General features: G+C 37.1%; 1 protein-coding gene across 1 annotated transcript; it reads left to right on the top strand.

Annotated features, from left to right (window-relative positions):
* The first annotated feature begins 3004 nt into the window (after positions 1-3004).
* LOC582112 (keratinocyte-associated protein 2) lies at positions 3005-13091 on the top strand. The gene is made up of 5 exons (XM_003728193.3): positions 3005-3075; positions 7105-7259; positions 8035-8098; positions 8988-9054; positions 10608-13091. Exons 1-5 carry the CDS (start codon positions 3072-3074, stop codon positions 10708-10710), a joined length of 393 nt encoding a protein of 130 aa, XP_003728241.1. The 5' UTR covers positions 3005-3071; the 3' UTR covers positions 10711-13091.
* Positions 13092-17597: the final 4506 nt, after the last annotated feature.

Raw genomic sequence — 17597 nt, 5'->3', positions numbered from 1 at the left:
AAGAGTATGTTCTGCAACGTGTGTCCCTATTGTACAATGTAATGTGTACCCTCATTTTGTAATAGTTAATTTACCCATTCACATAATGGAACTACCTGCCCGATGAAGCCAGTGGCCTGTGACCCCTGAGCACTCAACACCGTGTGGGAGTCAGTTTGTGGTCAACTTCTTTTATGAGACACGTACAAGCAAACGTTTCCATATGAACCCCTCCCCATGAGATGACCCCGAAAATACGACCCTATTCCAAATCCAACCACGTGGGAGACAGTGAGCATGGGATGACAATAGAAAATGCTCTTTACAATACTAAGTTTCAGCGAGATTAATAATATTAATTAATAATTAATTAATAATAACAACAAAACAATCAAAGATCTACTACACTCGTATATGGTCATATCTCTATATTATGATAGACTTGATATCGCAAAGCAAAAATATATTCAAGATTCAAGATTCAACTGATTTTATTTCTCTTGCAAAATATATTCAAGATTCAAGATTCAACTGATTTTATTTCTCATGAAAAATATAATACAATAAAATTGTTTTTTGTTTTCCGTCTCATTTGACTGCACATAACCGTAAAGGATGCAGATATCTTCAAAGTAACTTACCTTCGGGTATTAGTTTAGCCTGAAATCCTTTGCCAAAGAGCATAGTTTCATCATTACTGTTATATATAATTCTCAAACGGTAATAACAAATCGGTCGATTGTAGTCAAAAAGCATTGTTTTAAAGATTAAGTAATATCAGTCTTGAGAGTTCATTATTTACAATTTCATCACTTTAGACTCGATTTCAACCTCGACAGCGATCCTTGAATAGCGTAAAATCGCATATATGCTTCTAGTATGGTCATTAATTTTGAACTTAAGTCATGACCCCGTACCAAAACTTTGAAATACCATTACGTAGAATGAAACCATTCACTTTAACATGCGTCATTATGTAAAGGACATTTAATCTCACACTTTCACCCGCCCCCCCCCCCCACTCAGTGTTATTTAGGGTACGCATATGCTTGTTCCCTCTTTTTGAAAGCACCCCCTATCTGAGGGCTGCCAACATTTCGAAACCCCCCCTTTCGCGGGCTTTTCGCGGGCTTTTCCTGCCTTGGAGACCCCCCTAAATCATGAAAAATGCTCAATGTACCCCCCTAAATTCGGAATAATTCCTTAGGAGTCCAAAGAGATGAGAGAAAAAAGAAGAACAAACACCCCCTTTTTAAAGAAATCTCCGGGTGAAAAGTTAATACACCCCCCCTTTAAAAAAAAAAAAAAATTCTCGGGCCGGACGATGTCGCATGAACAGTACCCCTTTACCGGACATTTTGGTAACACGCATGGGGTCCGTCCGTTCTCGGAGTGGGGGAGCCGGGGGTAAATGGGGAACAAATAGAGGAAGGCAACGAAGAAAGAATGATAGAAAAAGATTGCAAAAGCTCTAGAAAGAGGAGGCTAGATCAGCAGAAAGAGGGGATTGAGTCGAGAGTCAAGCAAACCTAGATTCAAGTCAACAATGTCAACAATTAGTGCAATTAATGACGGGCTCGTCAGCACACAATGGGTTTATTTCTAGACTTCTCATATTATAGGCCTAGTATTAAGATGAATAGCAATGCAAATAAGCAATTTGCGAGGTTAACTGCAAACAAGAATTGAACTTTATATATATATATATATATATATTGTAACAGGGGTGGGGTGTTATCCCGCCCCCACCCCCACCCCCCCCCGACTACTCCGGGGTCGGAATGACCGCATATGCGCGTGTTACCAAAATGTCTGATAAAGGCTAAAGGGGTACTTTTCACGCACCAAAGTCGGCTCGTAGTACACAAAAATATACACCGGACTTAAGGGGGTGTTTTCAAAAGAGGGAACACATGCACATATGCGTTCTCTATAAAATAACACTGAGTGGGGGAGGGGGGGGGGGGGGTATTATGTATATTTTTATGTAGATTTATTATTTTTCAGTAGATCTATTCGTTTTAAAAAATCGTCCCTATTTTCACGAAGTGACGGTAGTGAATGAAAATCGCATACAATTTGCGTGCGGATTTTTCTCACTACCGTCACTTCGTGAAAATAGGAACGAAATATATTTCGCTTATTCCAAATATTATTATTGCGTTTATGTCGGTTTTGTCATTGGGCATCATTAGACTGTTGCAATTTCTCATCGTCGTTTAGGTTTCGAAAGTCCGGTACTATATTTTTTAAGTTTAGAGATACGATGTATATTTGAATCTGGGAGCTAATCTTGAGCTCTGCTATATGGGAATCGTATGTCTAAAGAACATGGCTATAACTCATTCTGGATTATTTATTCCGCAGTAGATTGATTGTTTGAACCAGTAACATAAAAACAATCTCGCAAAACGTGCTGGAAATCATCTTCAATGAAAACCAAAATTCTCTGCATTTGCACATAATTGAGCTGTGTTAGCACATGGTACGTGTCGGGCCTATTTACCTTGATTTCCTTATCTTTCTATGCTCACATTTTCTACCAAAATCGTTTCGCACGTGTCATTTATTTGTAATCTTGACCATTCAGTGTAAATTTTGTTGTACTCTGTGAGAATTTATTTTCTATCATTACCAGTGCTCAAGCCTATTTTTCAGTGTGTAAATTTGTTAGGAAATGTATTTCATTCTCTATGTTTGGTCAGGCTAGTAACTCCATGGTGTTAACAAAGGGTGCATAATTGCATATCCTTCATTATAATTATATACCCCCTATCTAGGGTTTCGATGTGATGGGTTGTCTATTGGTATTGCTTTCCACCAATCACGTACTGCCCACTCTGTTCTGTTTAGTCTTTAGTCCAAAACCATTTCTTTAATAATCAAATACAACATCCCAACATAGATATGGAAGTAAAGAAGAATGAGATCTAATTTTAATATAAATACAAAATGTATATTTTTTAAATGATATAACTGTCATATATTGGTATTTTTATTACGATTTTAATAATTCTATTTAAAAAAAAGTCTCATAAGTCTGTAATATTCCTGACCAGCATTGCATACGTGGAAAACCGTGACTTATAACAATGGGTAATTTTTACTTTCTAAACGTTAATTGCTGTATTAATGAAATAATTTTTACATGAATGTCACCTTATTAACAGATTGAAACATTGATGTGGGTGTGAGAGTGGAAAGAGTGCTTTGAAAAGAAGAAAAGATAGGGTTAATTTGTTAGCTTTGTATGTTGTAGTCCCGTATGATAGTTTCTGTGTTTGTAAATTCATTTCGTCGCGTCCTCGTCGCCACGCCTCTGGCTCTGGCCCGGAGGCGACTTTGCGTTTTACACCCTGGCCTGGACATTTTCCCGGTAAATAGCAATGAAACTGCTTGAATGAGTCTAGTCTACGCTCCTCGATCGGGCGCGCCAGTTCCAAATCGAATCGTACATGCACAGACGTACGTCGATGCAGCATTTATACACACCGTACGCAGCTGCAATACTGAAGATTAAGGGAGAAGATATAGGATTTCAAGTTCAGAACAACAAGTTAAGAAGCTTGCTGCACGATGGAATTCATCGAGAATGATGACGGAGTGGCAATGCAGACGCCTTTGCGGGTATGAATACTGTAAATCCAGTTTTGAATTGTAGTTATATGAGTACGATTAACTGTAACTGTTAGGCATCCATAGTTAGCAAAACTAAGAGTAAATTCTAGATGTTCGACTTTGTACAGGTAAATGATTATATTAGTGTTACGGTAGGCCTACTGTTTTCTTGAAATTCAAACATTTTTAACTTTTCATGTTAGTTGTGCACCAGCACCACATAAATGCTTGGGAAATTTCATATTTGCACTCGTTTCAAGCTTCAATTGCCAAGATGCAGTTTACAAGTACATGTACTAGTATATTATAAAAAATGGTGAATAAATCACAATATCTCTGTGGAGTATCTAAATAATAATTATAATATTGGATGATCAATTTTCGCGAAATACGTGAAATATTGTTACTCGCTGAAGAAAAATATTTTCACGTATCATCCATTATTATGTGTATTCAGTTCGTTATCTCCAAAGTAAAGTGCGGTGCACGCCTCTGCGCCCATGAATCCGTCTATGTTCATATCTCTTTTTATCTACATGTGCATGTATTTTCAAATAAAAATTTCTTATAGTCATTTCTTGCATCTAAATCTTAACACACTGTCAAATTATCTGTTCAAATTTCTACTATTGTTTGCTTTCACTTTTACTACATATTTCTTCTTTATATAACTATTTATGCATACACATACTCCTGTATCTTTTGTATTACTTCTCTGACATTGAAGGATTAGATTACCTTCACGAAAAAAAAAAGTATATGAATGTAAAGCAGTAAATAAAGTGCAAATGAATTCATGTAAAACTGGTGTATAATTTCCTTTATATGTTATGTGTCTGTACATTACACTAGACAAAGTGATGAATGGAAAAAGAGAGAAAGAGAGGTCTTATAAACAAATATCATGAATTTAAAATGAGAAAGAGAGAAAGGGAGAGAGAGACAGAGGTCTTAGAAACAAATATGAATTCAAGAAGTGAGAAAGAGAGGGGGTCTTAGAAACAAATATCATGAATTGAGAGCTAGAGAGAGAGAGGTCTTAGAAACAAATATCAAGAAATGAGAAAGAGAGGGGGGGGGGGGTCTTAGAAACAAATATGAAGAGAGAGAGAGAGGCCTTAGAAACAAATATCAAGAAATGAGAAAGAGAGGGGGGGGGGGTCTTAGAAACAAATATGAAGAGAGAGAGAGAGGCCTTAGAAACAAATATGAAGAGGGGGTTAATGAGAGAGAAAGAAAGAGGGGTCTGAGAAATACATACGAGAGAGAGAGTGGGTCGAGAGAGAGAGGTCTTAGAAAACAAATATGAATAGAGATGGGGGGGGGGGGGGCGGGGGAGAAATGGGTCTTAGAAAACAAATATGAAGAGAGATGAGGGGGGGGGAGGTCTTAGAAAACAAATATGAAGGGAGAGGGGTCAAGAGAATTAGAGAAATTAGGTCTTAGAAACAAATGACATGAATTTAAAAAATGAAAGACGTGATCTCACAATAATAGAAAATGGTACGAGTGCAATGTTTAAATCACAGTTTATGTATTACATTACCATTACACATATTATGTCGAGTGTAGTCTGTGTATGTGTCGATATGTGTACACGTGTGTTAGGGGGGGGGGGGGGGGTCCGAATCAGCAAATGGTTTGAAAGTAGGCTACACGTCAAAAATTGAAACCCTGAAGAAGGCGGAATTAAACCACAAAAAACATAATATTATTTGGTTTCTCTCTTTCCTTACTTTGATTAATTCCTTCTCTAATTTCTCTCTTTCTTTCAAGTTAGTTTTTGTTTTCTCTCTCTGCTTATGACATTCTTTGTTTCCTCTCTGTTCTTTAATTATTTATTGTTTTTCTCTATTTCCTTCTGTTGTTATTCGTTGTTTTTCTCTCACTCGTACGTCTCGATACAAAAGTACATGTACCGCGTACCGCGACACTGGACATATAGGACGTACGTTGAGCATTGCAGAAGAGCTACGTGCGCGCGCAATATCTTGTCATGGATAGACTTTTCCCAGTCGGTTCCTTGAAATTTATTGGGAAAAGGTCCAGGCCAGGGTGTAAAACGCAAAGTCGCGGCCCGGAGTTCCGCTACAATAGAGGGCCATTCAGCCCGAATTTTCTTCATGTTCAGATAAAGATAATGAGAAGGATTTATATTAAGAATAATATATCACTGTGCATTGCCACATCTACATGTATGACCTATGCATAGGTCATGTCATACATGTAGTTTCTTCCCAAGAACACTCCGGGACTGGGATGAGCTCCCTACCAACTTCATTGAACTGCCCTCTGTGGAGAAGTTCAAGGGAGCCATCAGCGCCTAAATCATAGGAGGATCTGTTTTTACTCGCACAACTTGTATATACGCACTATGCACTAATCAATCATGACCACTATGAGAGACACCACACCACAATATCCTCGTTTAGTTGCTGAAAAGGCTTTTGACGAGTACCAGCATAGACGTAGACGTAGACGTAGATGTAGATGTGGCAATGCATAGCTATGTGAACTGACCGCAAGGTCTGATGGTAAAATTGCTACTGGCGCGATATCCAGGGCAGCGTCTCACGAATCTGTCATAACTAAGTACAAGTTCACCGACATCCCATTGAAATGCATGTATTACTATTAAGTTTAATAACACAAGTTTCAATGGGTTGTCGGTGAACTTGTACTTACGACGGTTTTATGAAACGCTGCCCAGCCCAGGGGCCCGTTTCTTGAAACTGTCATAAATTAGTAAGCTAACTTCTTGACTAAATCACAGTAAGTAAGCTACTTGTCCACTACATGTTTCATTAAGCCCTTTCTGCCATTATCAAGGACAACGTCCTGAGTAAGTAGTTATGATGCCTCTGACCCAGCTCTGTCATACATACAGTAACTATGTTGTAACTTCTTAGTTTAGTCGATGTGCAGCACCATCACATGTCATTTATTGGGTAGACTACATTGTATGGCTGGCAAAAAAGGACGATAAGTCCTTAAGGCTTTACTAAACTGATTAATTGCGTTCATTTCCATATTGTGAAATCCTCAAAGGGATGGGTAATTCAAATTTGCCACAGCTGGAAAGCCATAGTCAAAAGTATATTCTCTAGTTTTCAGACCCATTTCGATTTCAAGATAAATTCTATCTCCAAAAGTGTAAACTGAATAGTATAAAACATGTGTTTTACCGGTATTGAAGAAAGGCAATACTTGAAATTTGTCTTTTTTATATTTTGTTGAAGCCTAAACCATTGGGCCCAACTTTTAAAGTATCATATATTTACGAAGAATAATTAAAGGTTGTATTTTTATAAACTATCAAATGAAATTATCCAGGGGTACCCATCTCAAAAACAAAACTAATTCATGGGTTATGAAATAAAATACTCCCATTTGTATTTTACAAGTAATTATATGGTATAATCTACACATTTTTTGAAGTATTTTGTTTCTCTTATCCTCTGCTACTATTTTCAATTTATTGTTATTTTTATTTATCATCTCTTGCAGCTGTGAGTAGTGGAGTGTCGGCTCTTTTGTCTGCTATCTTAGCAGTAGCCCTGTTTGCGGGTATGCAGACCTACCGGATCCAACTGGCTGATTCAGAATGGCTTACAATATTTGGTGGCTTTCTCGGAGCTGACCTTTTCATCTTGATTTTGACTGTATCCTTTTCAACCTTTTTGCAGAGCCTGTCGTCACAGTTTTTTAACAGATGTTTGTCATATTAATTTAAATGATTGAGAATTTTGTGCAACTGGGAGTTGAGATGAAAATCAAATTCCAGTGTCCAATTTTTGGCTTAACTGAAATAAGTTGATGTAAAATTTTGATCCAATCAAAATTGTAGATTTTTGGGAAAGAAATACAAATTTGAAATAATCAAAAGTCAAATAATTATTAACTTGACACAATTAAAACATACCAATAACATTGAGTGTCGCTAAAAACTGTAAATTTTCTAGTTTCTCTGAGCGCCATTATTTTTCTCTGCTATTCATTTTTATTTCTTTATTGTGATTATTAAATTGTCTTTATTTAATTATTTATGTATACATATAATTTTAATAATTTGTTTATCTATGTGTTTATTAGTGTACACATATTTATTTATTTATTTATCTGTCTACTGGTAATCATGTATTTAATTTTTTAAAAATAATTTTGTATTATTTTTTTATTTTTTTATTTATTTTTTATTAATTAATTAATTAATTAATTTTTTTATTTATTTATTATTATTATTATTTTTTTTTTTTTTTTTTTTTTTTGGGGGGGGGGTATTGAACAATGGGTTGCACATGCAAATGGTCAACGTTGAAAAAGTGGCATTTCATAGATATTTAGTTCATATATATATATATATATATATTGACAAAAATAATAGCATTGTATTGTTGACCCTGCACTATGATTTGACCTTAACTGATATATTTGCAGTGCATCAGTAATATTGAAACTATGCTCTTTGGCAAAGGATTTCAGGCTAAACTAATACCAGAAGGTAAGTGTTACTTTTAAGATATCTGCATCTTTTACAGTGATGTGTAGTCAAATGAGACTGGAAAAAACCCTGGCACAGGGAATAAAAGATAATAACAATTCATTAATGTATTTGTGACTCTGGAAAGCTCCAAATCAGTTCTAGAAAGTTAGAAAGTAGCCGTAGTAATGAAACATTTGGAGCAAGGAATTAGTAAATCCCCACACAACTTGAGATTGTTTGAAGAAAAATAAAAAATTACATTGTGTTGACTGAGACCAAAAATTTCACAATGACAACATTTGAGAGAAGGTTAGAACGGGAACCAAGTTTGAACTATTTAGCCATTTTTGTTTACATGCAGTTCAGCACGTCTTCATTCAGAGACATCTCTTATGCTTTATATGTGGCGGCCAGGCAGAGGGGAAGATAAGACAAGCTTTTTGTACTGAAATAAAGATGAATAACGTCAGATTGTCATGATTTAAAACAAAAATGTAGTACATTTTATTGGTTAAAGGTATCTTTACTGCAGTAATTGATCCTAACATCTTTTTATCAGGAATTGAAAATTATAGCGCATATCACAATATGTCTCTATGCGCTGTGAGAAAGAGTAAAAAGGAAAGGTGGATAGAGTAACATAAGAAGAGTGAGATATGCTCAACATACTTCCTCTTGTTAACATTGGAAAGTATTTTTGAAAAGAAATGTTTTAAGACGCGCCTTAAAGTTGTCAACACTCAACAGCATTCCATTTATTCCAAAGTTTGGCCGATGCAACCTGAAAAGAGCGAGACCCGTAGAATTTGATTGAATTAAAATGCACAACATCTCAAAACAACCATTTGTTCAAATCATTTCTTTCTCTCTGTTCAAAATATTTTCTCATCTTTCGTTTTCTTTGCAGTTGCTGGAGCTCTTGTTGCTGCTATGTTTGCATCAGGTCTAGTTCATAGAGTGTGTGTCACAACCTGGTAAGTGAATCAGTTGTCTGGAATTAAGGTGGAATCCAATATAAAAGTAAACTACTCTAAAAGAAAGCAGGAAAATCAAAGGAGCAGACTGGTGAAGATTCCTTCATTAGGTAGATCTTTTTTTTGAGAGAGAGAATATACACACCTGTACAATGTAACAGCCCACTCATTTCCGTTGATGAGTCATGATGATGTTTCTCTGAAATGCATGCTTTTACCTTGAAGAGGGATTGCTTAGAAACTCATCGCATGTTTTGATGTCAATGTCAAAGGTTTTACCTTGATCTACAATGTATGACATCCACCTTGATCAACATCCTACACTACTTTTTATGCCTCCGTTACGAAGTAGCCGGAGGCATTATGTTTTCGGGTTGTCCGTCTGTACGTACGTACGTCTGTACGTATGTACGTACGTCCCTTTCTTGTGATCGCGTTATCTAAAGAACCAATAGATGGATTCCTGCCAAACTTTGGTCATACATGTATCTTGCAAAGTCGATGGACTGATTAAATTTTGGGGTCACGAGGTCAAAGGTCAAAGGTCACAGGGCTCATTAGGTATGCAAAAACAGCGCGTGATCGCGTTATCTGAAGAACCGATTGATGGATTCCTGCCAAACTTTAGTCATGTATGTATCTTGCAGAGCCGATGGACTGATTAAATTTTGGGGTCACGAGGTCAAAGGTCACAGGGCTCATTAGGTATGCAAAAACAGCTCGTGATCGCGTTATCTGAAGAACCGATTGATGGATTCCTGCCAAACTTTGGTCATGTATGTATTTTGCAGAGCTGATGGAGTGATTAAATTTTGGGGTCACGAGGTTAAAGGTCAAAGGTCACAGGGCTCATTATGTATGCAAAAACAGCTTGTGATCGCATTCTCATTAGAACTGATTGATGGATTGCTGCCAAACTTAGGTCATGTATGTTATTTGCAGAGCCAATGAACTGAGTAGATTCTTGGTTCATAAGGTCAAAGGTCAATGGTCATGGGCTCATTATGTATGCAAAAAATAGCTTGTGAACGCATTCTCATTAGAACTGACAGATGGATTACTATTTAACTCAGGACATCTTGCAGAGCCAATAAACTGAGTAGATTTTAGGGTCATGAGGTCAAAGATCAAAGGGTCATATATGTATATGAGAAGTTGCTTGTAATCACGATATTCTGAGAACCTGTCAATGGATTACAATTGAACTTGAATTCGAAAAATTTCTTCTGCTTTTGTTTGTAAAATTGCTCTATGACGGAGGCATCATTTTCAACTGCGAGCAGTCGAATTCCATCTAGTTTTTTTTTAAATCACTTTTTCAAACAACAATACAATACTGTGTTATACTTTATTACTGCTTTGGTGGCAGCACCAATAAAGCCTTTCCTAGCTGTCTCCACATTCATATATATTTTTGTTGTTGTATTTTATTGTAAATGTTTCTCTTTAACTTGTACGCTATATTTTGTATTTTATATGTTTGTTATGTTTTTATGATGAATGAAATAAAGATCAATTAAATTAAATTAAATTGATTCTCATATCTTTCTTAGCTTCCTGTTTTCCATGGTGGGCTTGTACTACGTCAACAAAGTCTCCCAGACAACGTACGCACCGTTCACAACAGCTGCTACATCACTCAAGAAAAAGAAATAAATTACTTTTTTACCAGCGGAGCTTTTTTCCCCCTCCAATGCATCATTGCTAGTTAGTATCCCCCTAGATGTTATGAAAAATGAATCGTGCAGAATCCATACAAAATACAAATAAATGATTAGTAAATGGCCTCTGTCAATCAAAGTGTGTAGAGAATGAACTCATTTAGCAAATAGGTGAGGAACGTTAGGCTGCTCCGGTTTATCCATTTAACAAGTACATGTCGTTCTAAATAATGTTTCACCAAGTCTTCTTGAGATTGTTAACTCTTTGTGTGCTACTCAAGTAACATCCCTGTGTCACATTGTCCCATGTTACCCATAAAGTTGGACTGATTTTTATTCACTTCTTTTCATGAAATGATTGTTATAGTATTCTCAATCTCATAGTTCTAGGGATGCATCAGTAAATCTCTGAGAAGATATAAACATTAACTACATGTATAAAAGGCATTGTTTAACAGTGTTCCAGTTGTACAAATCTGAGATGCATGGCCTTACATGTTATCTTGAAGCACTTCATGGTCATTTTGTAGCCCTGCACAAATTGCGCTTAGAAATGATCATGAATTGCTTCAAGTAAGAATCTTTGAGTGACCAGTTAAGTTTTACCATACTAATTTTCCCCAATAGACTGTAGTGTTATAAAAACCGTTGGGAAAACAGTTTTTGAAATTTCGAATTCCAATCATAAATATCTTGATAATCAGACGGGTGATCGTCTTGTGAACTTCATGGGATTCCTGACTGACCTAAAGGTCAATAATTATGATTGCAGCATGCACTAAATCCAGGATATTGTTCAGAATCTGAGGCAAAGATACCCAATCCCTTTAAAAAATGAATAATATTGTCAGAATCATTTCATGAACAGAGGTTAAGAGAAATTATTCAAACTTTATGGCCAACAGTATATTTCTCAAGGACTTTACAGAGTGCATCTTGTTTGTTTCAAAATTACCACATGCAGATTATGAAGAATTTGATGTAGCCAAGAACGACTTTGAGACTGGGAATAGGTTATACTGTGAAGCTTTTATACATGTTCCCCTGTGGATTAGTACCTGTTGTTTGTGACAAATGGCACTTGTGGCACACTTGTGAATGTGGGAGTTGGCACTTGTGACATAGAAAAGGTTAAATCTTCCAGTTCCCAACAACCCATTGACTTTTACGATCAACAATTTGACAAAAAAGTGAATTTTCTGAGACTGAGTCAGTCTTTCACAAAATGATTTCATTAATAGAACTCCAGATTACCATAAACAATATTCACCCAAATTAGATATATCGTATTTTCTATTTTTAGTTCGTAGCTCAGATCAGTGACAGCCTTCAGCTTGGAAGTGGGTAGAATTATTAATAGTTACTCACCCTCTATTAAATAAACATCTTATTCTTGTATGGTTGTGTGTGGGCTAGATGTGGTCCATTTACAGATTAAAGCAACAAGTTCCTAGGTCACAAAAAATGAAAGACAAAAATGTGGGATTTTCAAAGAATGTGGGATGCATCTATGATTTACAGCACATGGACTCTTGTTAGCACTGAAATTTGTAATTGAAATGATGCTATTTGTGTCATACTTTATCGAGAGTTGCAAAATTGTATGACATATTGAAACAAAAAGATAACTGAAACGGTCACAATTGAGGGCGAAAAGAAAGAAAATGACTCCTTTGAACCCATAATTTAAATAAAAACAATGACATGATTAATAATTTTTTCCTAAAAACCAGCAAAGAACACAGTTTTTATGCTTGTCTTTATCTTTCACCTGTATTGCCACCCGTAGTATATCAATGGTTTATAAGATGGGTGAGTCTTAAACGACTTTCATGACTTGTTTGCCTTTTATTACAATTCATAGTATTGGCCTGTGTATTTTAGCACTAAGCTATTGTTTCTACGTGGAATGTGGTAGTATACAATACAATAAAATACAATCCAGTACTTTGATTTTGTTGTTGTTGTTGCTGAACACAAATCAATCCATATGGTTTTGGGTAGTAAGGTAACCCAGAAAACACAACATTGAACAAAAGTTTATCCCAAATATAACTTTTAGATTACTAATTTTCCCAATAGAGTTTTAAGGAAAAAAGAAAATTTGCAGACATTTTTCTGCATCAGGAACTTTGAATTTAGTTATTTGTATTATAGAGTAGAAATAGTGAAAGAGTAGCATAAAAGGCAGTAGGGGATACACGTAGTAAAGCAATTTATAGACAACATATTTTATCCTGATGTAATCTCTCATAAAAAACACTCTGATTCCAAGAATGGATACGCTTTCACATACATGTTTGTTATATGAATGCGTTATGTTTATTGAAATGTGGACAGAAATAAAAGAAAACGACATGTTTGTTTAAAAAGAGATATTTTTTGGTTCTTATTGTGTGTGAGAAATTTAAAGTGCATAAATAGTCTCTAACCCCGTCCATTTTTTACTGATAAAAAGGTGTTTTTCCCAGTCATGCACTTGTAAATTATGATAGTAACAATGAGAATGATGATGATGATGGTGATGATGATTTTCGTGATGATGACGATGACGATGATGACGATGACGATGATGATGATGGTGATGATAATGATGAGGATGGGTGGTGATGATGATGGTGATGATGATGATGGTGATGATGATGGTGATGATGATGATGATGATGGTGATGATGATGATGATGCCGATGATGATGGTGATGATGATGATGGTGATGATGATGATGGTGATAATGACGTACATGATGGTGATGATGATGGTGATGTTGATGATAATATATCTTTCCTCTTCAACATGATTTCCTATATTTGTGTAAGCAAACCTTAATAGACTTAATATAAGCAGATTCACTTTTTTCTTCTGGTCTTCTCGATCATGAAAGCTCCGTATTATTACTTTTACCCTGTTGTAGAAAATGTTCACACCAAAGTGTTTTGAATAGTCCCGACTAGTTTTGCAGAGATGTTGTTATTCATGCGCACCTATGGTATATGGGATAGGAAGACATGATAGATGAGAGAGAGAGAGAGAGAGATAGAGAGAGAGCGAAAACTTTTTGGGGGGAGGGCAGGGGGGGGGGGGGGGGAGATGGGGAGGGAGAGATCGAGGGGTTAATTGAGCGGTTGTGACACGATAGTATTCATCATTCAGGGAGGTGACGTAAAAAGGGCGCCTTCAAAGAGAAATCTCAAAGCGAAAGTATATAATTTTTAGACATTGTTATATACCCCTACATTGTGATTACATTATCAGAGATGATTTAAATATTTGTTTCTCTTAATAAATCATACAAGATATTGCTTAAAGTGACTCGGTAACATTGTTGAAGGTTGATGAAAAAATTGCTTAATTTTTGTATAAAATGTTACTTGCTATATTCCTTCTACTGTACTAACCCTCTGACATGCAAAAAGTCCTGAACAAATTCTCAAACCACGAAGATATCTATGGTTTTCTTTGAAGGCGTCAATGTATGACACCCTCTGACAGTGATTAACAGTAAATTCTCCCAACCATTTTTGAATTTTCCCAACCGTTTTTCCATGAAAAAAAACATAAAACAGGCTATAAAAAATCTGTCAACATTTAAATGTCTGGAATGGAATGGAGAGCCATTTTATTGCTTTGTGACTATTTACATTCACCTAAAATGTAATTAAATTGTAATAATATAGTTAGGAGAATTAAGGAATCGATCAGATCAGTTTTTGCCAATTTCCCAGTTTTCATTCAAATTTTCAGATAATCTTTAATTGCACATCTAGCATTGAAGTCACTACCTTAGCACCACTATCTCTCATCTGAACAATGTTACCAAGTCCCTTTAAGTATCATAATTTGTAGTTGGGTGTGATGGTCTGAATATTCATGACCGAGCGAAAAATTTAAGATCTGTGAGGTTGCAGTGCGAAAACATACATCTTGTAAAGAGGAAAAAACCCAATCATGATTGGTTACAATATCATACTCGTAACGGAAGACTGAAAAGGGCCTATTATATCATCTATAAATGCGAGCGAGCTTTGGCGGAAATTGCTCTTAGTCGCTTTAAATAAGGGGCGTGCTTAATGATGAAGGGGCAAAAGGACAGTTACCGAAATTAGGGATTAAGACACTTATTAGAAGAACAAAAGGAGCACGTGTCAAAGTCCAAAGGGTAATTATCAGAGGTGAAAATGGGGCACTTCTTACACCCGAAAAGGACACTCACCAGGGATGAAAAAAGGACCTTATTAGAATGGGAAAATGAACATTTGTCGACGGAAAAGGGGCACCCATCAGATTTTTATATGAGCATTTATAACAGGTAAAGAGGGGATATAATTCCCTTATTTAAAGGAAAGGGGGCACGTGTCCTTGTTAAAAGGTAAATTATCAGAGGTGAAAAGGGGCACTGACCAGATATAAAAAAGGGCACTTATGAGAATGAAAAAGGGCACTGATAATAAAGGAAAATATGCATTTGTTTAAAAAAAGGGGCACCGATCAGATTTTGATAGGGTCATTTATCGGAGGTGAAAGGGAGCTTTTATGATAAGGGGGAAAATGGCTCTTATTAAAAAGAAAACGAGGAAGGTGTTAAATAAAAGGGGCAGTTATTAGAGGTGAAAAGAGGCAATCATCAGAGATAAAATTAGCACCTATGAGAATGAAAAGGGATACTTTTTATAGGTGAAAAGGGGCATTTATGAAAAGGGAAAGAGTAACATGTGAAAATAAAAAAGGCGCGCTTATCCAAGTTAAAAAAAGGTAGTTATTAAAAGAAAAAGGGGCACCTCTTACAAAGGAAAAGGGACAATTGTCAAAATAAAAGGGGCACCTCTCATATTTGAATAGGGCAATTATCAGAGGTGAAGCGACATTTATCAAAAGTGAAAAGGGGCACTTCTCGTACATGAAAAGGGGCACTCACTAGAGATTAAAAAGGGCACTTATGAGAATGGAAAATGGACACTTATTGCAAAGGAAAATTGGAAAATGGGGCACGTGTGAAAATATAAGGGGCACTTATCAGAGGTGAAAAAGGGAAGGGGCACTTCCTACGTATAAAAAGGACGGTTCTAGGTCACCTACCCCTTGAACATCCACCCCTGGATAACCACCCCCAATCAAGTACCCCTTGGACAACTACCCCCAGATAACTACCCCTACGACAACCATCCTCTACGACAACTATCCTAGTGGGTAGTTGTTCGGGGACAGTTGTCCTGGGGGTAGTTGTCCTGGGGTAGTTGTCTGGGGGTGGTTGTCCGGTGGTAGTTGTCCTAGGGGGTAATTGGCCTAGGTGTTAGTTGTCCGGGGGTTGTTGTCCCGGGGGTTAGCCATCCTAGAGGGTGGTTGCCCTAGGCGGTAGTTGTCCTAGGGGGTAGTTGACTGGGGGTGGTTATCCGGGGGTGGATGTCCAGGGGGTAGGTGTCCGGATACGAAAAAGGATACTTCTTACAAAGTTAAACAGGCAGTTTTACTATGTAAAAAGAGGCACTTTCTAGATAATTGAAAACGTGTGGGGTTAACCCCCAAACACCCCCTGGCTACGCGCCTGGACATCGTACAAAACTTTTGATCATAGGCGGAGATCCCGAGGGGGGGGGGGGGGGGTATATCCCCCAATATTTGACCGAAGGGGGGGGGGGGTGGTCTATGTTATCATCCCCAATGGTATGCATATGTTTATGATGAAATGCTCACCGTGAAGGCTTAAAGGGCTTTCAGTTTCATGTTGCATAAATCCCAGCTATATGAGTCTATCTATACACAAACATACTCATAGGCCCATTATATAATTATTAGAGATAAACAGAACCCACTTGTCCGTGTGTTTCATATGACACAGGCCTATTAACCCATTAACCTGCTGTGTAAACAAATCTTAATTTTCTTAATTATTAAAAGCAGAATCTCTTTTTTCGTCTGGTCTTCTCGATCATGAAAGCTCAGTTTTATTAATTTTACCCTCGATTTACAAAATGTTCACAACAAAGTGTTTTGACTAGTCCTGAATAGTTTTGCATAAGTGCAGTTATTCATGCGCACCTATGGGAGGTGGGATGGGAAGACATGATAAATGAGAGAAAGAGAGAGAGAGAGAGGGAGAGAGAGAGAGAGAGAGAGAGAGGGGGTGGGGGAAGAGAGAGAGGTATGAGAGAGAGAGAGAGAGAGAGAGAGAGAGAGAGAGAGAGAGAGGAGGGGGTTGATTGTGTACCTCTCATCGGTGGCCTAATCACGGGGGAGTTCTGGCGTCCGTTTTCATTTGGGGGGGAGGGGCCGGTGGGGGAGGGGGGGGGGGGGTTGTGACACCATAGTATTCAGCATTTATGGGCGACCTACGCTGTATGTATAGATTGTCTAGAATCGAGGTGGGAGGGGGCCGGGTGTGACATAATTGTGTACAATCTCTGTTCTAGCTTGGGAGACAGACTTCGAGTCATGCAAATTAACAAAAGAATGCATGCATGATTTACTTTTTGATGAGACGCAGCCTTGCATGTACAAGGGATTAGGTGGAATTAAAACTGCTGAGCTTCGGTAATAACCACAGTTACTTGTTCACTTCAAAGTAATCCGATTGATCATTGCACGTTCATTGGAAGCTGTACGGTAACATTACCACTAGTGAGCTTGCGTCATGCATAGTTAAATCTATTACAACCAATCTATATATATTCGCTGTAGTAGGTAGGACTACAACGCAAGCTTTATACCCCCTTCACATACACAGATTTTTGCCAACTCGTAGGCAATCGCAAGGATCGGTAAATAACTCGTCACTACTCGCAATTTTTTGACAAGTCAAAAATCTCCTTACGATTGTCCACGGATTGATTTTTCCGTAAATAGCCCGTAAATAGCTCGTAACAATCCGTAAGTATCGTAAACCGCTC

Source organism: Strongylocentrotus purpuratus, unplaced genomic scaffold (genome assembly GCF_000002235.5).
Source record: "Strongylocentrotus purpuratus isolate Spur 01 unplaced genomic scaffold, Spur_5.0 spur5_scaffold_9, whole genome shotgun sequence".
Lineage (NCBI taxonomy): Eukaryota > Metazoa > Echinodermata > Echinoidea > Camarodonta > Strongylocentrotidae > Strongylocentrotus > Strongylocentrotus purpuratus.
The sequence above is the reverse complement of the archived record's forward strand: the minus strand, read 5'-3'. Positions and strand labels throughout refer to the sequence as shown.

Coding starts and splice junctions, on each gene's coding strand:
- LOC582112 (XM_003728193.3), top strand. Junction 7,260..8,034: donor TTTTCATCTTGATTTTGACT/GTATCCTTTTCA, acceptor ATATATTTGCAG/TGCATCAGTAATATTGAAAC. Junction 8,099..8,987: donor GGCTAAACTAATACCAGAAG/GTAAGTGTTACT, acceptor TTTTCTTTGCAG/TTGCTGGAGCTCTTGTTGCT.